The sequence below is a fragment of the Aulonocara sp. 'chitande type north' Nkhata Bay genome, linkage group LG17 (assembly GCF_057382095.1).
Source record: "Aulonocara sp. 'chitande type north' Nkhata Bay isolate Kocher_YH1m ecotype deep benthic linkage group LG17, A_spYH_male_GT1.1, whole genome shotgun sequence".
NCBI classification, from domain to species: Eukaryota; Metazoa; Chordata; class Actinopteri; order Cichliformes; family Cichlidae; genus Aulonocara; species Aulonocara sp. 'chitande type north' Nkhata Bay.
The window spans coordinates 5706196-5734185 of record NC_141360.1 but is presented as its reverse complement, the minus strand read 5'-3'; the positions used below and the strand labels follow the sequence as shown (position 1 = coordinate 5734185).

The 27990-nt window shown below is 41.7% G+C and overlaps 1 protein-coding gene across 2 annotated transcripts; it reads left to right on the top strand.

Moving 5' to 3' along the window:
• Positions 1 to 825: 825 nt before the first annotated feature.
• On the top strand, positions 826 to 27990 carry LOC147309519 (basic helix-loop-helix ARNT-like protein 2). Of its 2 annotated transcripts, none has more exons than XM_086268512.1 (17): positions 826 to 1233; positions 7354 to 7447; positions 7604 to 7642; positions 7725 to 7766; positions 8026 to 8183; positions 8262 to 8344; positions 8417 to 8509; positions 11073 to 11190; positions 13539 to 13688; positions 19314 to 19551; positions 22305 to 22411; positions 22567 to 22717; positions 22845 to 22900; positions 22988 to 23099; positions 23330 to 23420; positions 24243 to 24345; positions 25315 to 27990. In XM_086268512.1, exons 1-17 carry the CDS (start codon positions 1191 to 1193, stop codon positions 25470 to 25472), a joined length of 1836 nt encoding a protein of 611 aa, XP_086124638.1. In that variant the 5' UTR covers positions 826 to 1190; the 3' UTR covers positions 25473 to 27990. The 2 variants fall into 2 exon arrangements, with proteins under 2 accessions (XP_086124638.1, XP_086124635.1); XM_086268509.1 differs by having other exon boundaries at positions 827 to 1233; positions 7354 to 7465.

Genomic DNA, 27990 nt, shown 5'->3' with positions numbered 1-27990 from the left:
CACAGATACCCCAACCCCCGTGTCCAGCAGCAGGGCAGAAGGGAATCAAATATTACATGGGTGTCAGACTTAAGGCCCAGGGGGCCATGATTTTAACATCCGTGATATAATGGGTATGTTTGTTTTTTTGAAGTTGTTGCTGATGTATGTACATGTGTTTATTGTGTGTACACGTTCATGCTTGGACATAACGGTTTTCGGTTTCTTCTGATGAAAGAGGAAACGACTTTGTAGTTTTCAAAATCTCAGTCTAGCAGGACCACCTTGGTTTAATCCCATATACTCCTTCAATGTTAGCCCATGAACGCGATCGTGTTGGTTCCAGGAAATAAGTTCAGAGTGAGACATCTGTCGCGTGGCAGCTCTGTTTGGAGGAACGCGAGAGAGTAGCAAAGTCAGATCGGTGACGCGCACTTGGTACTTTTTCAGGTCACCAAAACGTGCGCTGCATCGGGTAAACCAATCCCTCACCGGTCCTGTCAAGCCAAGGCCGGCTGTATGAATGAGAGCTCGTTTATTAGCGCCGTCACGGCGTCATCCCACGTTTCCTGGCAGACCATCCACTTCCTGACAGACTTTTAACATATCCAAGGTGTGCCAATGGAAATTCAAGTCTGTGCCACTATTATTCCCAGCATCCAAATGCCAAAACAACGGTTTAAAACGAAGATAAACCCCTTTACAGTAAAAGCTGACATTTTTAAGTGCGTTTTCAAAACAGCAGTACATTCAAATAACCGATTTCCTACGAATGTTATCGTCACGCAGCGAATAGGTTATTTTTGACAGATTTTTTTCTCCATTCCGACTAACGTGACGCTGATTCATGACTTCTAGTCGCGCTGATATGAATGGACTCAGCAGCTTATAACACCGTCGAGTGAACACGGCTGTGAATGAAGCGAGCAGGCGATTAAGGACGAGACAAGTGTGAACTCTTCCCTTGTTTCCTAAAGGACCTGGGTGTTCCACTCTCACCCATCCCTCACGTTTCTACTCCCCCCCCCCTTGTAAAAAAACAGATAGGGGGGAGGAGGAGTCGGGTGAGAGGGAAAAATGAAGTCAATTATACGACACCCCGGCTCTCCTAACCTCCCTCCTCTCCTTCTGCTACTACTACAGCTGGTGGCTCCTCATGCGCCGCGGCGCTGCGAAGCCTTCACCGGGCACACCGGCTGCAGTCCGTAGGCATGTCGGCTGGGGGCTCTGACGGGACGGCGGAGAGGCCAGCAGGTAGGGGCTCCGGCTTGACGACGTTGTGGTTATTGTGGGTAGCTTAGCTTTGCTTCTTTTTAATATATTCTTTGGGGCAACTACTTTTCTCCTTCAATTAGCTGAAAAAATAAATTAAGCACTAGTGGTATGCCTTCTTCCACGAATTAGTTCTGAACTTCTTTCGTCCCTTGACGTGTTTTTTCTTTAACGGCAAGTTAGGTTATATTGAGTGAAGGTTACTTAAAAAAGAACTTTACAGAGACATTGAGAGCAGACGACCTCACAGCGGCAGTAACGATAACACTTAACCGAGTGGCAGCAGTCGCAGTAGCCTTGCTGGACCAGCCGCTACAGTGCGTCGCACCGGTGTCTCGAGCAGCTGGCACCTGCCTCCTAAAACCGAACGCGTCGGCTGGCAACGCGCGTGACACCCTCTCCATTCATTCCCGTACTATGTGGTGCTCGTTTCCAGGGAGGGGGACGCGAGCGGAGGGGGGAGTTTTGTCGGCGAACTTCACACTCACGATGAAAACACGTCACTGTAACCATGACGACGACTTCATCCTAAAAGCCCAGAAATACTTTTACACTTTGCTAACAAGCGGTTCCTTTGCGAAAACCCGGCGTCTTCTCTAAGCCTGGTGCTGATATTAATATTTGCCTAACCTTCACCAAACTGGCCTCGAGGAGCTTATATTGTCACGTGGTTCCTCGAGATTTGCCCCCCCAACATTCTTTCTCGTTCAGCTTCTTTCAGAAACTGGGTCAGTAGAGCAGTAGAGCAGCTCTGCCTTCGGTGTGCAGCAGAGGGAAGCAGTCGCTCCCTGCCGTTTCCGAGCCGTACCAAGAAGCACAGAGGAATGTCAGCTACCAAACCCTTCAGTTCAAATAATGCAGACTAACGGCGGGATATTAAAACACAAAGGGGTTAAACCATCACCGGAACTTTTTAAAAAAAAGTTGAACCACGGTGGTCTAAGTGCTAACATTCTGGTAAACACAGTACAATGCACAGGAGTAAATCATTACAGGGCGTAAATACGTCTGAAAAATATGTTTCAGTGCTAGCTACATTCATGGAAGATTAGTTCAAATCTAGGTATTGAAAAGAAATCATACAGTTTATATAAAATGTGCAAAGACACTTGATGTAAACCCCTTACGTTATTTAATTCAAAATACAATCTAAAATTATGACGAGAATATGAAAGCTATTGTCAAATACCACATTAAAAGTACAACTCCTGAAAACGAACAAAAAGTAGCCTCTTGTTTAGATTAAATGGCAGGTCTGTGAATGTATCGCTTTTCCCCAGTATGATATTTTGACAGGAACAGTAGGTAACACAGGTGTTACTAATGACATTAGTGATATTCTGTTTGGGTCAAAGCCCTGGTTAAATGGATTAGTAACACCTGTGTTCACTTGTTATTTTCTCTCAAACTAGCCACTGTGAGTAAGGTGCATTATGTATATGTGAAAACTAAAATTTTCACTTTTCAACAATGAAACTTTAGCACCCAGAATTTCCAGTTGGGTATTTTCTAAAGCATTTTCCTTCAAAGCTGCCTTGCCCTCCTTTTGTCTTTCGTGCTCATGAATATGCATTTGGCCCTTTGTTGTTTTACAAAAGCTAATCTTAAGTACAGCCATTTGGGTTGCAAATGTAACATCACCATGTAAATAGTGTGGATAAACTTATTTCATGGTAGTAAAACTATTAGCTCTGTGCTAAAAGGCTATCACAATGACAACATGCATGAAAATATAAAGCCCTCTTAAGCCATACATAACCCAATTTTCCTCTGTAAATCCATATATTTCAAATGGTCCTGTCAGTATTTTAAAGTACAGCTGTTAGCACTGTAATCATTTACTGTAAATGTTGAAACCATCACATTAACTCTCTACCCTAATCCCACACAATCTAGCCCCTAAAATGTTTAACTACACACAACTGTTACCAAACTTTTAAATACAAGATTTCATCTTCAAACTGATTGTTACTGTTAGGCAGTTAATTAAGTAAGTATGTTTAAATGGGGTAAATGCAGTTCTTAAAATACATGTTCAAAATACTTTAATACTGTGTGATTTGCTCTATAAATACCTCAATTAAAGAATCATAGACTCAGATATTATTTTGTTGTGAACATTTTTTTGGTAAACTGTACATTGACCTCAGTATAGGTTAAAAAACGCATGCTTTGTAACAGAATAGCCCCTGTGCCACTTGTAAAAGAATATTCTCTTATTGCAAAACATCCTTAGCAATAGCATGTACTGGTTTTAGCGGTTGTAGGAAATTGTAGGTCAGTTGACCAGAAATAACCCAGAACATATTGCACTGTAACTGTAGGATTTAGGGCTTGACCTTTCTGCATCCATCCAAAACTACAACCCTGCTATTATGTTATGTTACCAGAAGTACGCAGAGACACTGAGCCTTGGAATAATGTGACATTTACTTTATTATGCACATTATGAAATGAAATGCAGTCCAGTAAAACACCTCTGCTATCAATTCTGATTCAATAAAGCTTCTACATTTTCAGCTTTTGTCATCTAAATGAATGTAATGGGTGGTTATTGTGTACTGAACTGTATAACATCTAAACATGGTTTTAACAGGGTTAACTAAAAAACAACTGGGGCACTATTAAATCAAATGGGTTTAATTTCTCAAATGAGTAAAATTGTGTAAAGATACACAAAAGGTCGTATTTATCTGTGCAGTGTAATAAATGAGTGCCTAATAACCAATTTAAACCAATCACCTTGCTCTTTGTTGTGTAAACCAGATAGTTTATAGCAATGGAAAAATTACGAGGCATTGAGCCACAGAACACACCCTTCTTTACAGGTTCAAAAGACCACGACTGATACATTCATGTCCTGCTGCTGGTTGAAAATACTGAAGTTAACCTTCAGTATTCAGCTGAGATAGAAGGTGGTGCTTTTTTCCCCACTTGTCATCATTTTCCATGTTTTTTGTGTCTTTCTGGTCATTTTAAGTCTCACTGCATGTATTTTTGTTGTGTTTTTCTACCTCTTTTTATTAGTTTTGTGTATTTTAGTACTCTTTGTAGTTAACGTTTAACTGGAGTTATTCTGTGTCTTTTGTTTCTTGTCGTAGTGTTGTGTCTCTTAGCAGTCATTTGGTTACTCTTTATAGTTATTTCTGCTTGTTCCTTCTCATTGTATATCTCTTTGTAATTAACGCTTTGTAATTAAATTAATCATTTTGAAGTCCTGTGTCATTGTGTAGTTGTTTAGTGTCTATCTCTACTTAACTTGTGTTTCTTTCTACTTATTTTACATTTCTTTGTAGTTATTTTGTTTCCCTTTTAGTAGCTGTGTCTTTGTGGTAATTCTCATTAAATTTGTGAAATGTCAAGTTCAAATTTGAATGGAATCAGTCTATTGTGAATGAAATGTCATCAACTATTTACAAGTTCAAATAGTGTCAAATATTTTAAGGTAACCAAAGCAACAACAGTTCCTTTCTTTGTTCTTAATAACAGGCAGTCATTCAGTCACTTGGTATGAAACTAAATTGATCAAGATATGCGAGAAGTGATATTTTTAAGTAAATTTTGTTTTCCTTTGGCTGTCCTGTTAGGATTGCCTCCCTTCTGTGTGGATCTCTGTTCATTTTCTGTGTGTACCTTTTTGTCCTGCCTCTCCCATTCATATTTTCTACACTCTAAAAAGATTAAAGTTCCAAACTCGTCACGCTTAGATCCTTATTCTAATGACATAACATTAGCAATTTACCCCCCCCCCCACACACACACACACATAGCAGCAAATATTTTAATTTCAGGAACTGCTGAATTTGAAAGTGGCCAAAAAGGAATAAAAAGTGTTCAAACGTGTTTGATTTATTTGTTTTAAAGATATCACGTCCTCTTGTGTGATGTTTTTGACCTCTGGTGTGACAGCCCCTGTACGTCACACTTGTGGACATTTTCTGAAAGCACCTCTATGTTTTTGTGCCAGCATGGTATGGAAAACCTGTCATTACTAGTTGGTAAGATAATTTGTATCATATCTATAATTGTGTTGTTGAAAGCCGCATATTCTGAGCTTAAGTGCAAAATCCCAGTTAGTGTTTGGTGTCAGTATGTTTAGGTAATGGTGTCATCACAACTTAAAAGCCTTCCAGTAGCTAGTTATCTGCAAGCCCCTGCTGTCCACACAATTAGGGCTACATTTATTTTTTGTTTATTTGTCTTATGTGGGAGAGTCATCGTTTTTAGCTTATCAAGAAAATGGCTACGTGTTGGTTTATAATGTATTAAATTAGAGTAACTGTGCTACTTTAATTGGTGTATTATAGTTTTTTTAGGGTATCAACAAACTAAATCAGGCCATATACAAACTTTTTCCCTCAACCGCAGGTAAGACCCAAATGAAGACTTTGAGAAAAAGTGATCCTTTGGTGTGGGTGGTGTAGAGCCAGAGCATACAAAAATAATAACAAAGAACTCAAACATAAATCACACCCACAAAAAGAAACTGTGAGCTCACAAAAGACCCCAAAACATCCCCACCTCCAAATACCTTGAAGTGATTCAAGTGGTACACTTAAAGGTGGAGAAGTACATGTAGGTCATAACATGCTGACTCTGTTTCATACTGAGTTACACTCCTGTGCATTTCCACCACAGGTGGTGGCCTGTGTTCCTGCGTTTCTGTAATATGGTATGTCATCTGCTACCCTGCAGGCTGGCTTGGCCTCTCATCAGTACTCTAGTCACGACTGGTGCTCTCAGCTTGGGCGTGACTCAGTGTTGACCGTCTAGACGTGCACTTTGCACCGATAAAAGCAAGGGGCATTGCTTTAAATATGACTTGGCAGTGCTGGTGCAGGTGGCAGGAGAACACATTTCTTGACTAACAAAGAAACGGGGAAAAAAAGTGTGTGGTGCAGCAACTAGCAGTGAAAAGCCATGGTGGGTGGAAGTGAGAGCCTGCAAGTGTCACTCCCACATTTCACTTTTGCGTCAGTGATGACCCACTAAACTCCTCTGGAGGGATTAAAGAAAATGATGTCAATATCATTAAAGTTCAGTCGGGCCCTGATCTCATAGTAAGAGTTTTTGTTGATAGTGAAAGCTTGCTGTGCTTGTTAGTGGGACACATGTACGTGAGAAAAGGGTCACTGTGACAACCTCTGGGTTTTCTGTTAAAAATAAACTTTTATTTACAATATATATTATTGTACTTTAAAGATTCAAACATAAAATGGGTTTTTTGTTCAGTTTGAGTATTGTGCTATTTGCTTTTCTTCACCTAGATACGTGTCTGTCACTTTATCAAAACATTTTTCCTCACAAATAGATGTCATACTTTATAGAATGGGATCCCCGAGTAAGAAGTAGGTCAGTGTTACAGTATTATATAAGCATTAGTGAATACAATGGGCCAAACCCTATTTAAACTGCAGGAGTGCATAGCATGGGGGTTTGGCGCCATGTAACGGCAACTTTTAGCCAGTGCATCAAAAGTTTGCCTAGAAACAGAATGTGTGTATGAAAATTGGCAAGAAAACAGGGCAAAATGGGAAAAATAAATGAGCTGTCCAGCTATAAAATTGTTTTTGGGTCAGCCTTTAAAGTGAGCATTCCTGGCTGAGATTTCAGCCTTCAAAAATACTTTCCGCCTGTTAATGCAGAAAAAATTATATGAGTCATTCTGATGGTGCTCGTTTTCAAAAAGACACAATTTGTGTATGTTCAAAAATATAATTTGTAAACAGCAAAACGCAGTAAAACAGTTGAGTTTGTTAACCTTCAAAACTCAAATTAAGCATTATTTATTCACTCATACATGTAGATGAAAAAAGTCTTTAGCCTACTAAATAAAGTCTCCTCCTTTTAGTCACATACCACTGATATACCAGATACCTGGGTGATGATTTTTGACTGTCAGAATAATCTCAACGTGTTTTTTAAGATCTTTAATGGTATTTTCATTTGATATAAAGTCAACTCATTAAAATCAGAAACCCCAGCCTCCATTCATTCATTCATAGTGTAAACAGAGCAAGCGTTATTAGAAAGATCAAGGTTGTTGTACTGTGTTCATTTGTAGCTTCTCACATCACTGTGGTGATTGTTTTCATGTATCAGATCCTGCTCCAGAGGATGAAGGGCCAAGCCAAGCAGGCTCCTTGCTGCCAGCTGTCGAGCTGCCAAGGAAACGAAAGGGAGATGTGGAGGAGAGGTCAGATGCGCATGTACAGTAAGAGCAGTGTTATGTTGTCTAAGAAGAAAAAACAAACTCTGAGACATTTCACTCTTGTTTATGCCTGTAGCTAAAATTATATGGTACAATGTACACAAACTAAATGACGCACCGTTTGTCCAACCGATCTCACAGGCAAAGCCTTGACATCCAAATGGACGATGACCTCAGCAGGTACGTTGAGTTGTCCGCTGTATCTGCATTGAGTTAGACCGTGCTGAAAAAAGAATTTGATTTTTGATGCTTTCATTTGCAGATCTGAAGGGGAGGATCAGCAAGTCAAAATGAAATGCTTCAGGTGATTCTATTTTTATATCAAACGACTGCGCCGTCTGTGGCTTTAAAAAAAGTCTCATGTAGCTTTCCTTGGTCTCATTTAGTTTAAGATGTCAGCTATTTAAAACCCTAATGACTTAGACAGTCTTAAAATAGCTCCATTACAATTTCCAGGTAATTATTTTTCCCCCCAGAAAAGACACAGCAGGTAGTAATGTAGCTATGCATTCCCCTTTCAAGTTCTAAGATACAGACTGTCTGATGGCTGAATGTGCCTACAGGGAGCCTCACCGTCAAATTGAGAAGCGGCGGAGAGACAAAATGAACAATCTGATTGATGAGCTGGCTGCCATGATCCCTGCCTGTCAGCCCATGGCTCGAAAGCTCGACAAACTCACTGTGCTGCGGAAGGCTGTGCAGCACTTGAAAGCCCTCAAAGGTACTTCTTAACCCACGTGGTGATTTAAGTGGTCAGTGATGTTGATTTTTGTCACTCTAAAAGCTCCCCTGCTTTCAGCTGGGATGGGCAGCGCCTTTTCAGAAACCACCTGCAAGCCTTCCATCCTGCCTCACGATGACCTCAGACACCTTCTGCTGAGGGTATGTCCTCGTACGTCTGTTTCATTCACGCTTTTATGCTTTTATTAACACGTATTTCTGTGTATCTACCAGGCTGCCGATGGTTTCCTTTTAGTCGTAAGTTGTGACCGGGCGAAAATCCTGTTCATCTCCGAATCCGTCTCCAAGATCCTCAACTTTAGCCGGGTGTGTTACCCTCCCACCACACGACTTGCAATATTCATTTACTGGTTGCAGCTCTCTCTTTTTCTGAATGTTAGCAAAATGAAGATGTAAAAGTACAGATCGGTAAAACTGAACAAAGTACCTCACAAAATTTGTAAAATAGCTAGGTCCTATATTATATATATAGGACCTAATTTTATATATATATATATATATATATATACATATAGGTCCCTCATCCTATTCATGTAGCCCCTTCCACCGGGGTTACTTGCGTAGTAGCATTCCAACAACGCCCTGTTTTCGTCCCTTGCCCACCGATGCCTTCTTGTTCCAGTAGCCCACTTTTCGTCAGGGTGCCCTGGTTCCTCAACACCTGACGCGGACCTTGTTGATCCGGGCGACGTCCGAGCCGGCATGCCTTCATATTTATCTGTCTCGCTCATGTCTGCGGTAGGCTTGCTTAGCATAGGGGGTCTAGCCTTAGGACCCTTACTGGATACAGACGCCCCAGGCAGGAATCGAACTTGCGATCCTCTGTTCCAAAGGCGTGTAGTCTAACCACTACGCTATCCAGCTGCACCAAGGGCTCAGAGAAGAGCTCGAGAGGATGTGGAGGGTGAAGGTAACGGTGGTCCCCGTGGTAATCGGAGCACTAGGTGCGGTGACTCCCAAGATAGGCGAGTGGCTCCAGCAGATCCCGGGAACAACATCGGAGATCTCTGTCCAGAAGAGCGCAGTCCTGGGAACAGCTAAGATACTGCGCAGGACCCTCAAGCTCCCAGGCCTCTGGTAGAGGACCCGAGCTTGAAGGATAAACCGCCCGCAGGGGCGTGCTGGGTGTTTATATATATATATATATATATATATATATATATATATATCACTGAAAAAAGAGGCTGGCAAAAGGTTTATATAGAATGCAATGTTTCATTGTTTTCATGGACTGATGTTATCTCCAAAGTTACCTGCGTTATAACCAAGGCTATTATGATATTAGATTTTCACTACGTGATTGTTGTGGCTCCACAGTAGTTATTTTCCTAACATTAAGGATCGATGATTTGGAAACATAAATTCCTTGAATCAGGAACGGCCTCTGGTATATAATCTACACTGAATATGTGAGGCAAGTGAAGAGAGTCTGGAGCCGTAACAATTTTACACTAATATCAATATTAATCTATCAATATTATATTATTGATAGAATATTAATATTTCACTCTTTAGTTGTCAGTACAGTCAGTGTTGGCTATTGCCAATGCAGTTAGTTGTATATGACAACACCTTCATGGTGACCATTTATATTCACATGTACTGTCAGGAATTGCTTTTTAAAAACAGGTCATTAAATGACCTTAAATTTAAAAAGATGTAGTTTTTAGTTGTGCAGTTGCCCAGCATCAAATGACAGGTATAGTAACATTTAGAAGATGAAGAGCCAGACATTTCCCTCAGGGGATGGTGGAGCCCAAAAACAGAACAAAAGTGGATTGAAGTGGATCTGCATTCATCACCAGATAAAGGCTAATGTTGCTTCCTGTTTGCAGTAAGTGTTAGTAACCAACCTCTTGGCTTTTGTTAAATCAAGGAAACAATATGAAAACTTTTTTTTTAACCTTTTGGACGCTCAGAGTAGAAGTTTTATATTTTTATTATTATTATTATTATTATTATTATTATTTTTAGAATAAATTCATTTGTAAATGTTCCACACTATCCACAGTCCTTTGTGGCTGAACTAAATCTTTACAACTCAGTGTTCACATAAATTGTTGTTCAGTATGAAGCATTTTATTGATGCTCTGATGAAGACTCAGCACTGCAAGTAAAAGTTAATAATCAAGGCAATGCCCTGATGTTTCTGCACAGCTATTAATCTCTAAGCTTTGATACATTTTTGAAAGTATCTCTGTAGTGCATGCTTTGCTCTACAGTTTCAACTTTAAGACTCACTGTGTGCAAGCAGAGAGGAATGGTGATTAGGAGGGATAGCAAAGAAAAGCTTCTAAGAAACGAGTCCATGTCTGCATGGCAGTGGATTATGTACAAGGAGATAACATCACTGAAAGTGAAAAAAAGGCACAGCATGATTTAGCTGCTAATATACAGTGTATAATGGTTGGCTGTCACTTCCAAACAAAAACATTAGAATAGCAGTTGGGTGGGGATTCTGTGCTCACAGCCAAGGCTGTGTACCAATGATATCAGCCCTTACTTAGACCATACAGAGCAGTGGAAAAAAGTGCATTTAAGACTAAAACTTTATATTTCGCTCTTCTTTTCCAATCACCTCTAAGTGGTCACAGCAGATGGCTGCCCCGCCCTGATCCTGGTTCAACTGGAGGTTTCTTCCTGTTAAAAGGGAGTTTTTCTTTCCCACTGTTGCCAAGTGCTTGCTCAAAGGAACTTGTCTGATTTTTGTTTTTTTTTCTGTATTATCGTAGGGCCTTTACCTTAGTGCAACTAAAGTGCCTTGAGGCGCTGTAGTTGTGACTTAGTGCTTTGTAAAAAATTAAATGAAATTGAATTTACTAAACATTAAAAAGCTGAGTAAATAGATGTACAACATTTGTATTCACAGTTGGAACTGACTGGGCAGAGCTTGTTTGATTTCATCCACCACAAAGACATCAACAAAGTGAAGGAACAGCTGTCTTCGTCAGAGATGTACCCTCGTCAGCGTCTTCTTGATGCAGCAAGTAAGTCCACCGGAGCTCCAGTATTGTGCAAATGTCTTGAGCCACACCTCATTTCCTTATTTCTTCCAAGGAGACAGTCTTTCTTGTGATTTCTTTTCAACATGGTCTTGAGCAACAGTTCCTCTCTTTTTTGCTAAAGCTGATAGTTTGAGCTGGGTCAGGTGACCCTGAACCATCCCTTGGAAATGCTCCCATAGGCACTGTGCACTTCTTCACCACTCGCCTCTTTTCAGTGTCCACTGTTTATACAATACTGCAGCATGTTATTATATTTTTGTCTTCTTTCTCCCTTTGCACTGGGTCTCTTTTCTCCTCTGTTTCTTTTTTTTGTTTTCCCTTCAATTATAACTGATTGCAGCACATGGCTGCTGTTCCCTAAACCTGCTTCTGCCGGAGGTTTCTTCCAGTTAAAAGGGAGTTTTTCCTCCCACTGTCACCAAGTGATTGTTCATAGGGGGTTGCTTCATTGTTTGAGTCTCACCTAGAGTTTTGTAGGGTCTTAATCTTACAATATAAAACACAGTGAGGTGACTTTTCTTATGATTCTGCACTATATAAATAAAATTGAGTTGAAGCAAAACAAGGAACTCAGTGTGCTTAGGTGAGGTGTACACAGAGTGACAGTGTGTATGCAGACAACTTATCAGTCAAGTTGGAAATTGTATTTTTAGCCACTTTGTTACTAGCACCCTGATGCCAGTAACAGGGTAGGAAAAACCACAAATTCAGTTGTTTTTTTTTTAATTTATGAAAAATAGCAATGATAACACAATTTAACAGTCATCAAATAGTATGTTTGCACCAACCAAGAGCTATTATTAGGCTGTCATGGTGTGCAGTGTGCCTTAAAAGAAAACTGAGAAAAACTAAACAAGTGGACAATATGAAGCAATATAAAGGAGTGCCAGCCCAAAAAAAACTATCTACAGCAGATGAACAGTATCTAATTGTCATGTCATAAAGAAAGTGATCACAAGATCTTGACATAACTGATCAAATTATGAATATAGACAAGAATCATAAAAAAAAAAACAGAATAGGCCAGATTTTTGTCTGATTAGGAAAATCTGATTGGTTCAGTTTCTAAAATTTGCTATATTTTGTTTAGCATGGTAAAGGCGTCAGTGCAGTAAAAGCATACCTGAACAGAAAAACATACAATAAAACTGAAACAGCGGGGCAGCCGGTGTGTTTGTGACGTGGTCCCAAGTGCAGACATGGAAGGAGACGGTACTGAATCTTAACAAAAAATGTTTATTTGGCCAAAAAACATGATTACAAAACAAGGCAAAAATGAGCAGGGCCAAAATTTAAATTAAAACCTAAACTGGGAAAAGCTAGGCTGTGGAAACTATGACAAACGAGACATGAACATGATTCTGAGCAGGAGTATGGGAGTAACTCAGCTTACGTCATGTTTATTAGTAACTAGTAAACATGACGTAAGCTGAACAGAATCATGAGGTACCTGGAATCAGAGGAGGGAAAACAGACACACCAGCAATGAACAGAGGGAGACAGAGGACTTAAATACACACAGCTGACACAAATAATCATGATGCCACAGGGGAAGCAAAACTTAACACACTGAACATGGAAACAAGACTTTCAAAGAAACATGGAAACATGGAGAGACATGAACTGGGACACGCAAGCTTGACACAAAATACAGAGAGAGGGAGCGAGAGAGAGACACACAAGGGGAACCTACACAGACGAGATGATAACACATGACAAACAGAAAAAGACTCATAAACAAGGAGACATGGATGATAACATAAACTAGACTGAAACTCAACTAAATCCTGACTAATAATAACAACACAAGAACTTAACATTAATGCAATCTAACATAAGAAAAACTAAAATACAAAATAAACTCAAAACCCTGGGTCACAGCCCAAAAATGCTATCAGTCATGGATTGCCTTCCCCTGAACCTGGACTTTATGGAAGCAGTATGGGATCAACCTAAGAGAAAAAGGAACAAAAGGAAGCCAACATCTAAAGGAGAGCTTTGAACATCAAGAAGCCTGGAGAAGTGCTCATGAAGACTAAAGACGGTTGACTTCAAAAGAGAGTTCATGCTGTGTTGAAGAATAAAGGTGGCCATGTCAAATATTGACTTTCAGGCTTGTTGGAACTGAACAACCTTTGTTTTTGCCTTATATGCTTTATTTTCATGCAAGTTTCCACATTTCAGTTAATTGCTATTTATTTTCTTAGGAAAATGTAAAGGAATGAGTGGTGGCTTGAGTGTTTTGCACAGTAGTCTGTATGAGATGATGTTTAGAAAAACAGAATAAGCACTACGTGTCCCAGTCACGAATGTGGTCCTTCTGTGTGCAGCTGGGGTTCAGGTCCAGGTGGATGCTCCTGTCAGAGCGACCCACTTAACCACCGGAGCTCGGCGATCCTTCTTCTGCCGCATGAAGCACAGTCGACTGACAGAGAAACACGAGGACAAACACTCGCTGCCTACAGCTTCAAAAAAGAAAGGTGGGTTCAGTCTGGAGGTGGCACGACGTGTAGATATGAAGTATCAATTAATAATCGACGTGCTGTGAATATGCTGGTGAAACATGAAGGCTCAAGCAACTGCACCAGTCTAATATTGTTGCTTATCGAATTTAGATTCAGTGAAGACACACACACACACACACACTGGCTCTATTCATAGCTTCAGACTTTGGAGTGTCTTGTTTATCTTGCGCTGCTCTGATGAGAGCGCTTAAGGTGATTCAGCTGCGAGAAACAGCCCGAGTGAGTTATTTATTGAATAGACTGAAACTGTTCCACTTTGTATAAACGCTCAGGTTCAGTCCTGGTCCTGCAGAGCTAAAGAGATGAGGAAGAGGTCTGAAGATGCCTACCAAAAACATAACATTATATATTAAAATAAAATGAATTAAAATATATGATATGTTTATATATATATATATATATATATATATATATCTATAGCAGCTGGATAGCGTAGTGGTTAAACTACACGCCTTTGGAACAGAGGATCTGCCTGGGGCGTCTGTATCCAGTAAGGGTCCTAAGGCTAGACCCCCTATGCTAAGCAAGCCTACCGCAGACATGAGCGAGACAGATAAATATGAAGGCATGCCGGCTCGGACGTCGCCCGGATCAACAAGGTCCGCGTCAGGTGTTGAGGAACCAGGGCACCCTGACGAAAAGTGGGCTACTGGAACAAGAAGGCATCGGTGGGCAAGGGACGAAAACAGGGCGTTGTTGGAATGCTACTACGCAAGTAACCCCGGCGGAAGGGGCTACATGAATAGGATGAGGGACCTATGGATTCTTCGATACCCAACATCCACAATGACGGCGAAACAACTAGTAGCTCAGTGTTCCAACATTCGAAAGAAGGGACTGCTCTCACAGCTAGAGATTGACGAGGTACAACACAAATGCTACGGCAAGGAGGAGTCAGGACGCCAGGTCAGGGGGGAGATATCATCACCCCCACCCGAGATTGGGTACATAGCCCCAAGTGCGATAGGAGAAGGATCGTTGAGTGCGAGAGGAACTGACCTGAAAAATAGGATCATGGCCAAGCTTGAAACCTGGATCCCCCGTAGCCGGTTACCAAGATTACGTGAAGTACCCTCAGAAGGTCTGCTAGATGATGTTAATGCAGCACTACGGACAATACCTACAACCACGGTTACCGACACTAACAAGCTGATCTACAATACGGCAGCAGTGATCAGTGAGATGCTTGGCTACAAGTTGAACAGCCACAAGGGGCAGTACCCTCCATGGAGAAGGAGGCTAGAGGGCAAGATCAAAGTAGCACGGAGGGAGGTTAGCCAACTAACGGAGTTGCAGAAAGGTGCGACAAATAAGGTGCCTAAGAAATACAGCAAGCTGTCCATACCTGAGGCCTTGGAAACTGCCAAGCAAAGACTCACAGCCTTGGCCAGCCGCTTGAGGAGGTACACCAGAGAGATAGAAGGCAGGAGAATAAACCAGCTGTTCTCCACAGAACCAGCAAAGGTGTACTCTCAGTGGCAAGGGAACAATAAGAGAACAGCACCACCAAGGCTGGAGACAGAACAATACTGGAAGAGCATATGGGAGAAGGATGCAACCCATAACGGCAATGCTCAGTGGCTAGAGGATCTGAGGGCAGACCACAGCGACCTCCCTGAACAGGGTCCAGTAACCATCACAGTGGCAGATATCCAAGAAAGGGTCTCCAGTATGAAGAGTTGGACAGCACCAGGGCCCGACATGGTTCACACCTACTGGCTGAAGAAGCTGACTGCACTCCACGAGCGTCTGGCAGCACAAATGAACCAGCTGCTAGTTAACGAAAGACACCCGGAATGGCTAACTGAAGGCCGGACGGTCCTGATCCCCAAGGACCCCAAGAAGGGACCGGTCCCCTCCAACTACCGACCAATAACCTGCCTCAGTACTACATGGAAGCTCCTGTCAGGTATCATATCGGCTAAGATGAACAGGCACATGGGTCAATACATGAGCGGGACACAGAAAGGAATTGGCAAGAATACCAGAGGTGCAAAACACCAGCTACTGGTAGACAGAACAATCAGCCGAGACTGCAAGACCAGACTGACCAACCTGTGCACTGCCTGGATTGATTACAAGAAGGCCTATGACTCAATGCCCCACAGCTGGATACTGGAATGCCTAGAATTGTACAAGATCAATGGGACCCTAAGAGCCTTCATCAGGAACTCAATGGGGATGTGGCGTACAACACTAGAGGCCAACTCCAAGCCCATAGCACAAGTTACCATCAAGTGCGGGATCTACCAAGGAGATGCTCTGTCCCCACTGCTGTTCTGCATAGGCCTGAACCCCCTCAGTGAGATCATTAACAAGACTGGCTACGGATACCGACTACGGAACGGAGCAGTTGTCAGCCACCTCCTGTACATGGATGACATCAAGCTGTATGCCAAGAGTGAACGAGACATCGATTCACTGATCCACACTACCAGGCTATACAGCAATGACATTGGAATGTCGTTCGGACTGGAGAAGTGTAGTCGGATGGTAACAAAGAGAGGGAAGGTAGTCAGAACTGAGGGGATTGAACTACCAGAAGGCAACATTGCAGACATAGAGGACAGTTACAAGTACCTGGGGATCCCGCAGGCAAATGGGAACCATGAAGAGGCCGCTAGAAAGGCTGCAACCACCAAGTACCTGCAGAGGGTCAGGCAAGTCCTGAGGAGTCAGCTGAATGGTAAGAACAAGATCCGGGCCATCAACACATACGCCCTGCCCGTGATCAGATACCCTGCTGGGGTAATAAGCTGGCCAAAGGAGGAGATAGAAACCACTGACATAAAGACAAGAAAGCTCCTTACCATGCATGGAGGGTTTCACCCCAAGTCCAGCACCCTGAGGCTGTACGATAAGCGGAAGGAAGGGGGCCGGGGACTGGTGAGTGTCAGCACCACAGTCCAGGATGAGACAAGGAACATCCAAGAATACATTGGGAAGATGGCCCCAACTGACCGAGTGCTCAGTGAATACCTCAGGCAGCAGAAACCCAAGAAAGAGGAGGGAGACGAGGAACCATCATGGAAGGACAGGCCCCTGCACGGTATGTACCACCGGCAGATAGAGGAGGTGGCTGATATCCAGAAATCCTACCAGTGGCTGGACAAAGCTGGACTGAAAGACAGCACAGAGGCACTAATCATGGCAGCACAAGAACAAGCTCTGAGCACAAGATCCATAGAGGCTGGGGTCTATCACACCAGGCAAGACCCCAGGTGCAGGCTGTGTAAAGATGCCCCAGAGACAATCCAGCACATAACAGCAGGGTGCAAGATGCTAGCAGGCAAGGCATACATGGAACGCCATAACCAAGTGGCCGGCATAGTGTACAGGAACATCTGTGCTGAGTACAACCTGGAAGTCCCGAGGTCAAAATGGGAGATGCCCCCAAGGGTGGTGGAGAATGACCGAGCTAAGATCCTGTGGGACTTCCAGATACAGACGGACAAAATGGTGGTGGCTAACCAACCGGACATAGTGGTGGTAGACAAACAGAAGAAGACGGCCGTAGTGATCGATGTAGCGGTTCCGAATGACAGCAATATCAGGAAGAAGGAACACGAGAAGCTGGAGAAATACCAAGGGCTCAGAGAAGAGCTCGAGAGGATGTGGAGGGTGAAGGTAACGGTGGTCCCCGTGGTAATCGGAGCACTAGGTGCGGTGACTCCCAAGCTAGGCGAGTGGCTCCAGCAGATCCCGGGAACAACATCGGAAATCTCTGTCCAGAAGAGCGCAGTCCTGGGAACAGCTAAGATACTGCGCAGGACCCTCAAGCTCCCAGGCCTCTGGTAGAGGACCCGAGCTTGAAGGATAAACCGCCCGCAGGGGCGTGCTGGGTGTTTTATATATAAATATGTCTGTAAGCAATGAGGCCAAAATTTAGGCAGCTGCAGGAAATCAAGCACATGGAGTGAACTTAGTGTTTTTGCCCTGTCTAGTTTGCATGTTGGGGAAGTAAAGAAATTATCTTATTAAAATTTGGTGGAGAGTGGATGAGAGTGGCTTTTCTCTTCACATTTTCTCTTGTTCTATGGAGCTGCTTATTAAGCTACTAATTCTCTAGATACTTGTATGTTTTCACATCAACAGTGACTTAAATAAAGAAACAAACATGACTGCATAAAGACTTTTTTTTTCTAGTCTTAGATGCCACAATTTAAAACATGTTGTTTTGCACAGTAAGTAGGTCACTGCTAGCCATTGTGTAATCACCAAATTAGTAGCTGGTCAAACTCTGCTAACTGTGCAGCAGAAAATGAAGCTTTGGTACCACTCAGTGGAAAAACCAAGCAACTGCCTTACAGTCCGTTACAGCAGCGGTCCTCCGGCCTCTTTTGTTTTGTTGTATATTGTATATATCTGCGACACCTTAAAGGCCGGTCTGTGAAAATATTTTTGGACATAAATCGGTCTGTGGTGCAAAAAAGGTTGGGGACCGCTGCGTTACAGTCTACAGTACATTGTAGGCTTCAGTATGATTTTCCCACTTACATTCTAAAATAATTAGGAATATTTTAATGTTATTTAGTAGCATTATTTATCCATCAATCTATTTTCTTAACTGACAATCTGATTTACTATCATGAAGATCCTGAAGCACATCACAGCTGTCATAAGGTGAGAGGCAGGGCTCACTTTCACTCCTGCTTTATTTTAAGTGTATACAACTCTGATGTGCTGTATCTTATTCCTGAGTGACATGGATTTGGTTTATGTACCAATATTACTGAAACACAGGCAGTCATGTGAAGAGGAAAGCACACCCTCTTTAACTTTTGTGGTTTTATATATCAGCACATAATGCAAAAAAGCCCATTCGCTCTTTATTGGTTGCCGAAGCAGTGTGTGGAAAAGGAAACACACTCTGTGATTCAGCAGCTTGTAGAAGCACTTTTAGCAGCCAATGGTTTTCTGTGTGACTTCATCCACGTCTCACATTGTTGTGGAGGAATTCTGGCGCACTCTTGTTTCTAACATTACTTTAGTTTACTGAAGTTTGCAGGCATTTGTTTATGCACAGCCACAGCATTTAAGTTGGGTTGAGATCTGGTGATTTTTTAAAATCATATCCTGATACATAAAACCTTTGATATGAAAAGGAGACGGGAGGATTTCTTGTTCACATGACTGTGAGTTACACTGTTAAGCACTGTTCTCATGTTTGCTTTTTCTTGTTTAAAAGAATCCACATGAGAAATTCAGAAGTCAAACCTCTCTTTGACAGGCTTACTGTCTGAAACCAGAGGAACTGGCCAACCCAGTTTCTGGTTTTCTGTAAAAAGCTTAAACAAATATGAACCCACGTGTTGAAACTTAAACAATACCTGTAGATTTTTGTCTTCAGGTAAGCTGTAACGGCAGCTGTGAATTAAAGCATGTTGTTTTTATCTAACATGGAGTGACGTTTGAAGGAGTAGCTGCTTCCTCATGTTGCCTGAAAAATAAGCTGGACTGTTGAAACCAGGTCTGATTTTATGTTCTGTGCCACTAAATATACACAGTTCACCCAAAACACAATCTAACAATACTAGAAAGGATATTATATCATACACACGACTTGTTTTCTACCTGCAGACACTTACAGATTCTGCACACTGCACTGCACCGGGTACATGCGGAGCTGGCCGAGCAGCCAGCTGGACTCGCTGGAGGCCGACGCCGACAAGGAAAGCTCGACCCTGACGTGCCTGGTGACCATGTGCCGCCTCTACTCTCACGCGTCCCATCAGCCTTCCAAAGACATCAACGTCAAGCCCACTGAGTTCGTCACTCGCTGTGCGATTGACGGCAAGTTCACTTTTGTAGATCAACAGTGAGTTTCCCCTTTCTAACTACATTCATGTGCACCATGTATCTTTCCGCCGTGAGTCATGGATTTGTTGTGCGCACGCAGTTCTGCTGAGAAAAGAATGGCAGAGGCGTTGCGTGGTGTGGAGGCCTCTGAGCGCAGCAGTGTGAGATTTGTCGGTCGGACTGTCAGTGGAGATAATCATTTCTGTGTCTGCCGTTGTTTCTCAGAAAGACCTGAGCATCTTGAGGGCATCACGTGAAAATCTCTTCTCATTTTTTGGGAAGTAATTTCACAACACAAGTATAGTGAATCACTTTATTAAATGAATTACCCATGTGTGTGACTGATGAATGTTACATGAGAGGCTTATTTATACTATGCTAACACTTTATGATAAGGGAGGTGAAAACTTTCTTAGTTGCCGAAGAACGAATCAGGAATGCCTTAATGAATACTTACTATAAAACAAGCCAACATCTACTTCAAAGTACCATATCACCCTGGCAGAGCCTTGACTGACTGCTGGCTTACTTGAATACTTACTAGAGTATTTAAAAGTACCCTAGCTTTCAGCTGTCAGGCCTCTCTTCTGTGACACCAGCTCCTAGTTTGGATTCAGAAGACAGACACTGTCTCTCCTTTCAAGATTAGACTTAAAACTATAGTTCAGGCTGGATCAGGTGACCCTTGCTTAGTTATGTTACAATAGGCCTAGACTGCTGTGCCTGTGAGGCACTGACTGCTTCTTCTTTTTACTGTATATGTTTATACACCATCTAATCATTAGTTATTACTAATTACTATTATTAATTACTCTGGCTTGGCTCTCTTCCACAGTGTGTCTTTGATCTGTCTTCCTACCTCCTCTCACCCCCAACCAGATGGCTGCCCCTCCCTGAGCCTGATTCTGCTGGAGGTTTCTTCCTCTTAAAAGGGAGTTTTTCCTTCCTGCTGTCACCAAGTTTTTGCTCATATGGGGTTGTGTGACTGTTGAGGTTTTCTCTGTATTATCGTAGGATCCTAATCGTACTTAAAGGAGCTTAAAGCGACTGTTTTTGAATGAAATGAACATATGCTATTTCAGTGGCGTGTCAAGTATGAATTAGTTCATAACTGTCTGGAAGCTAATCTCCCTGTTTCTTCATTAGCCTTCCTGATCAAAATGTAACCATTTATTTATTACATATTATCCAAAATTCCAATCAATTTCAGTCAGATTTATTTGCAATGTAGCAAATAAACCATCCACAAATATGACATAAACCCATTTGTGTTTAATGGCTGAATATTTTGGTTTCATGAAACATACATTAAATGACATTATTAATAGCATTTTTTAGACATGAAGCAAAGGAAAAGTCATGACCAGAATCACAGTTAGTCTTTTCTCAGATAGTGGGTGACAGATCAGCTTTGCAGGACGGTTATTGGCCCCCTAAGTTTTTCCTGAAAAAAGGATTTAACAGTCTTTGCTCTGTGGTAAGATAAAATGGACTGTATCGCCAACAAACAGCACCACACAGAGGTTCCAGCATCATCTCCTTCACTAATGTGGATTTGTGATTCATCACTGAACATCCACTTCATCCACTCATCCACTATCACCCCGTCTCTGTCGTCACTGTAACCCAGTTTTCTGCAGTTATTTTTTTAAGCTTTTCTGGATGTAATCACATGTCATTCAGCCCATTTCTTCCAGTTGTGACGCTAACACAGACGCTCGTTTCTCTACTCTGTTTTTCATTTGTTTTGTTGTCCATTTTCGAGGCATATTGCTTAATTTTTCTATTCTGATGCTTTGTTGACCTCCGTCTAACCGTATCTTTTCTTTCTATTATCTTCTAATTTACTTTTACTTGCTCTAAATTTTAGGCACAGGTGAACTGAATATGAGTATCTAAATATGATGATTACAGTCTCAACAAGGCAATAATTGTAAAGACAATCATCGCGTAACTGCATTGTTACCCTGGAATACAAAAGTAGTTGGTAATTTTTGAGTAATGTTTAAGTTGTGTGCTGTTACAGTAGATCCTCCACAGTAACTATGAATCATGACTCTTTTTGGCAGCACAGAAAGAGGAACATGCTAATGAATAAATAGTTAGTGGAGGGGTTTTGTGCAGGGTTTGGATCTGGAGCTATTAGAAAAGTATTAACTACAGCCTGTCCAATAAAGGATTTTTAAGACCAGTGCCTATATTGGTTATAGGTGATTGAGGAATTTAATAGGTTGCTTTTTTTTTTCCGCCCAGATGTACGAAACATAACATTCCCCTAACATTCATCCACACTCTGTCCAGCTCTGATCCGATCAGTTGATCGCTGGATTTGTAGTATTTGAAACACATCTTGGCAACAGGGAAGTGGCACAGTGCCCTCTGGTGGACAAACTGTGTAATGCCAACATTCATATCATAGCTGAAGGTTGTTTTTTTTCCTTTTTCTCCTTTTTAAAATGTTAATTTATCGGATATTGCTGATACCACTAGACTGCAAAATACAGTAGCTAATAATTAAATAGAGCAATCTATAAGCTCTAGTCCTAACGAACAACTTTGTTAGCGATCAGATTGCTCCTGATTCGTTCTTTGTTTGTTTGCAGGTGACTAAGCAAATTTTCGTGTCCCTTTTTGTGAAGTGTTATCTATTCTGTATTTGCTTTGGTTCCATTTCCCTCTACTATTTTTAATTGGCACAATCCTGAGAGGCAGTGAAAGAAGCAAGACCAGAATCACTAAACTCCATCTTTTTCCTCTCTTTTTTTCCCTCAGAGCCACAACCGTCATTGGTTATTTGCCGCAGGAAGTTCTCGGCACATCCTGCTATGAGTACTTTCACCAAGATGACCTGCAGCACCTTGCAGGAAAGCACAGGCAAGGTAATTAGCAAAGCCACAACTGATGCCAAACTGAATCTATGCTAAAATAACTATAGCTCAGTTTGTCTTCAGGTCAGAAGGAAAAGAAAAGGAAAGCGCTTGTAGTGACTTTTTTCACTTTGCTTTGTGATGACATGTGTCAAATCTCTTGGCAGTGCTTCGAAGCAAAGAGAAGATTGAGACACAGTGCTACAAGTTTAAAACAAAATACGGCTCCTACGTTTCCCTCCAAAGTCAGTGGTTTAGTTTCACAAATCCATGGACCAAAGAAGTTGAGTTTATCGTGTCTTTAAATAGGGTTATTTCGTAAGTACCAATTGCTGTCGTTTCAACTTTATTGTTGCTCTTTCATATGCACCGTGCTGCCGTAGTAAAGCTTTTAATACAACTCTGTTCTGGATGAAGCAGTTAAAATACTCCATTGCACCAACAGGGGGCCCGGTCACACAAAAGATGAGGAGGAGGCAGGCAGCTCAAAGGCACTCCAGGGTAAGAGATGCACACAGAGCCGTGTATTCACCGTGCTGTCATGTGTCTTTTTTGTCTGAGCTTTTTTTTGTCCTCCTGCCTTAAAAGACGACATAAAGCAAATACCAGTAATTCCCGGCTTCTCCAGTGGCACCGGCACAATGATCTACGCTGGCAGCATTGGGACCCAAATCGCAAATGAGCTCATCGACTCCTACAGGTACAGTCTGTCAACTCTCTGTTTGTCAAGGCTCGATGAATTTAAAATCATGTTGCTTTTCTTCGTAGAAAGGCGTCATATTTTCTGATAGATGCTCCAATAAATCTGAACATTTGGTACAAAAACATCCAGAATAACACTGAAACCCCGTTTGTGATAAATCCAGTGTTTTACTTACCTGGATGATTGAGCATGCATCAAGACCCAATGTTTTATAATTTTTTTGACAGGGTGAACTCATCTCCATCAAGCGGAGCTTCGAGTCCGTTTGGCCCAGCCCAGGAGAAATGTCCACTGGTGTCCCCACAAACCAGCAGGAGTGTGAGTGACCTAAATAATAGGACAGGCAACTTCCCCACTGTTACTAACAGTAACCATGAAGCACCAACTGGAATCAGTTTGCTTGGTGTGCTGCTGGGGGTTAATTTATTCATAATATTTCATCCTTTAGTTTATAGTTTTTGCCCTTTTTTGAACTTCTGGCACTTTTTTTTTGAAATCCTGAATCTTTACTGTTTGGATTTGGAGGAATGGTGCGATTCGTTTTCCGGTGAAACATTAGGAGTATTTCTCATTCTGGTTGATCATTTTATGGAAATTTGGATAAACATGCCATTTTAATGGGGGCCACCTTACAGCAGGAAGGTTCCTGGTTTGAACCTCGTGGTTGGCTAAGGCCTTTGAGTATGGAGTTTGGACGTACTCGCTGTGCTTCCTCTGGCAACTTCAGCATTTCTCTCAGAGTAAATAAACCTGCATGCTTGGCCACTTAGTGGCCTAAAGTGGGCCTAAATTCAATAAGCAGTTTGTAAAATGGATGAATAGATGGCTGGATGGTGACATGGGGAGGTCCGATATTGTGATTGAATTCACAATAACACTTTTATAATTATCTAAAGTATCAAGATTTGTCAGTATGCCATTACTTTATATAATGCAAAGCTCTGAACTGTACTTCCACCACAGCATCCTCACAAGGTGTATCATCATCCCTGTAGACAAGAAACTCTTCAAATGTAGGAGGAGATGTGTGTGAGAAAGAGGAAAGCAGCTTGTTTTCCTGAGTTTAATTACACACTTCAGTGGAGAAAGGTGAAGCGCAGGGTCCTGCACGCTGTTTTAATGTATAATGGCTTGTTGCAGGCATCCTGCAGGGAGGACGCAGCAGGCAGTTCATCACAGTCCCAGTCCCAGTCTGACTCAAGGACGGCAGCAGGGACGAGCAGCTCAACTTCTGAAAGCGCAGGTACTGCCAGCAAGACCATCACAAATACACTCTGTTAACAGTTTCTGTCTTTTCTTTTTCCTGTACTGCAGTCTGCAGTGAAGGACGAGAGTAACTGAGCACCACTTTATATTTTGTATTAGTAAATACCTCGGCTGTTTATGGTGTGCATCCCACTCGTGATTTCACAGCTGCAGGCCAAGAAAAGATGTAAGCAAGCAATCCAAATTTAGGCAATACAACAGCAGTTTATGGATAAACTTCATAAAAGCAGAATATACTGTATACACATGCACAAAACTGAGGTAAAGTCAGTGAGTGACACATTTAAAAAATGTAACAGTTTCTGAACTGAAGCTTCATCACTTCACTTCCCAATGATTTTGCCTCTGTCTTTCCTTAGAATAAAAAAGGATGCTAAAGCAGTGAAGCTGAAGCCAGTGTCTTCTGTAACTTTGCCAAAGCAAAAGAAGCTAACTGAAACCAGCTAACCTAGCAGCTCCCACAAGCTAATGGTAAAATGCTACTTTAAAATGAGCATTTTAATTAGCAAAAATGAGCAAACTAAAATTATTGATGAGATTTTTGGTCATTATTCAAAAAGAGTAACATATTATTCATTATTATTATTTTAAAGCTATGCATTATGTTACTTACATCACTTATTAAATTATGTTAGCGTTGCTTAGAGATGCTTTGGCACATAAAAGTACATAAAATAAATAAAAGCTGGACACAGAGCCATGTGCTAGATTGTTGTTGTTGTTTTTTTCATTTTTAAAGACAACAGCAGCGTAAACCAGTCCAGACAGCAAATATTGTTTCCCACAGCAGTTGTACTGTAGGAACATTTCCAGCCCATCACTGCTGAAGCTCAGGCTCCGGCTGCTTGACTTGACGTCACTCTGTTCTTTTCCGCTTACCGGACACTGTTAAAGGTGTTATTTTTTTCTCAGATCTCATTTTTTGTTTTGCTCGTGTTTCACTCAGGCGAGCCCGCCCAGCTGGACCTGGACAGCATGGTGGTGCCAGGCCTGAGCAGCTTCAGCAGCGACGAGGCTGCCATGGCGGTCATCATGAGCTTGCTGGAGACGGACGTGAACATGGGTCAATCAGGGGAGTTGGAGGATTTACACTGGCCTTTCTAGAGGGTGCTCAGACTCTTGGCCTCGCTCTCTCTCACAGCTGAGAACTAGGCAGTTCAGTTAATTCTGATCTGCCTGATACCTGAACTGGCCTTGCACAATTGAACTTACAGGACTTGTACCAAAAGTCACAACATGTCAGACTTGAGGACCGCTGAACAGGAAGTGTACAGGAAGTGTTGTGACTGAGATTAGCCTGCGGGTACTTCGTTTTTGCTTGAAAGAAGGTCTGGTTGAAGATCCCTTGGAGCCTGCGGTGATACAGTGTCTTCCTTAGTAACACTTGTGCATCCTGAATAGGGGTTGGAGACGAGACCTTCAACAGCAGGGAAATCTATTTGCTCTGCTGCCCTTAGTCACCAAGGCCACCAAGGTCTGAAGGAGCATAGAAGTCCTGTAATGTGCAGTAGTGCTGCTACAGAAACCTCAAACACTGACATTTGTGGAACCTTTGGTACAGTTTTAGGAATGACTTGTTTTTCATACATTGTCTGATTGTTCAATTTTTTTATCGTATGTTAAAGATTCCCATCAGACACATTTTAAGTAAAAGTAAAAAAAAAAAGAAAAAACTGATGAGTAAATTGCTGAAGAAGGTTAAAAAGAATGTGTCCTTTTTAGCTCCTTGATTAAAAACTGCAGCTAAATATGTACAAATCAGGGCACCTCAGTCCTTGAACAACCACTACTGGTTCAGCTAATTTTCATTTTGGACATGCCCAGCACAGCCACGCAGTGTGGGGTGAGTTAAAAACACTGTGTCACATATAAATACTGTTACCTAAAATTCTGCAGTGATTCACAAATGCCAAATTTTTGTAAGATCGTAATTGCAGGAGAAAAAAAGTTAATCACCTTGTAGTTTCTCTATAAAACAAACCCCTACTGCTTAATTAGTATTATTTAAGTATTTTGTGAATTCTTCATTCTCCATCGCACTTCACAAACCTGTAGTGGCAGTAATGGGGTGAAGAAAACAACACAAACTAGACACTAGACAACAGACACTGCTGGGGACATGCAGATCATGGGCTGTATTTGATAATGGACTATCAGAATTGCGAGATTGCCAAAGACACCCAGCGCTTGAATCACACGTACTGTATTATTTAAAAGAAATTGTGTTCATTCCTAATCATTTGTATACACAAATGATCCAGAAGTGTGTCTGATTTTTGCTTCTACTGAGCTAGCCGAGCACTTTTGTCACCTAATCGGACCACATGAGCAAAGATGCTTGGTTTACACTTAGAGACAATCAAAGAATTATAACAATAATGTGGTTAAAAGGTTTCATGTTATTATCTAGCACAATCAACACACAGATTCCAACTTTGACATTTAGCTAGCAATGGGGCTACTAGCAAGGATCGCTAATGCTACGAGGACCTACGAAGGGAATGTGTTTCAAGGAGAACGCTTTACTTCAGGACTGTTTTTATTAAAATAAATACTTGAATATTGAATACTGTTTACAGTTCTGATTGCTGAATGAATGGTAGGAATGGTAGACTCTGTAGTCTTTATAAATTTCTTACATATGTCTGACCACCTGGTTTCTCATTTAACAGGAAGAAGCTAAACCCTAGTAATAAATCAGCTTCACATTTAACAGTTTAACCACACAAAACAAAGTTGTATGGCAAGAATATCATGTGGAAGTGTGACTTTACAAATCACAGTCATGTATTTACAGTTTAGAGAAATGTGATTACGGCCTCCTTGTAAAAATCCATAGATTAAGTAAAAGAGAACACAAAGAAAACAAAATGCAAGGGTGTTTATATTCAGTATGTAACATAAAGCTGGTAAAATCTATGTTTCTATCATGAATTAACACTAAAGGATGAAGTTGAAGTCAGGCTGTAGTGTTTGCCCGTTAACAGAGACGTTCTAACATGATGCTAACGTGATCTCTTGTACAATGAACTCCTTTGAGGAGCCAAAGGACTCTGAGGACAGATTTCCTTTGTTTTGGCCCCAGAATATCAGCATAGAAATGAGCTGTGATATTTGTGTAGTAGAGCCACTCGTGAATAATCTCAACATTGTAGGTAGCTCAGATATACTGTCATTAGCTGTCAGAGGTCAGAATGCAAGCGGACGTTTAGATTTGAGCAAGAGCTGTAGCCACAGTCGTTACCGAGCTTACTCTGAGGTTACAAGAGTGAAAGTAAAGGTGAATTTTAGTTTAATTTGCAGTGACTGGCCTCAGTATAGCTCATGTAGAGTCTGGTTATACCACTGGTTCCTCAAATCTTGAAAGTATAATGTGACTCTGTTGCCTTGAATGCATGTCGCATCTGACGGGGTTCAGTTGGAAGTCATGAGTAAGACGCTCTTTTTGGCTTTACAAGGAAAACTCACCACATACTTTTGCCATCTGTGCCATGTGAAATGGACACTGAAGCATGATGAACATGCCCTGCTATCAAAGACAAAGTGTCTGATGTTTGTATGTGATAACTGTTGTCATTGTATCTGCTGTAACAGAGCCGAGGGGGAAGACTTTGTCAGTAAA

What these genes read in the sequence shown, in the direction of transcription:
- LOC147309519 (XM_086268509.1), top strand. Translation starts at nt 1,191, where the DNA reads ATGTCGGCTGGGGGCTCTGACGGGACGGCGGAGAGGCCAGCAG. An exon ending in GACGGCGGAGAGGCCAGCAG is followed by an intron (nt 1,234 to 7,353) that starts GTAGGGGCTCCG and finishes TTCATGTATCAG; the next exon opens with ATCCTGCTCCAGAGGATGAA. An exon ending in CCCCACAAACCAGCAGGAGT is followed by an intron (nt 23,421 to 24,242) that starts GTGAGTGACCTA and finishes GGCTTGTTGCAG; the next exon opens with GCATCCTGCAGGGAGGACGC.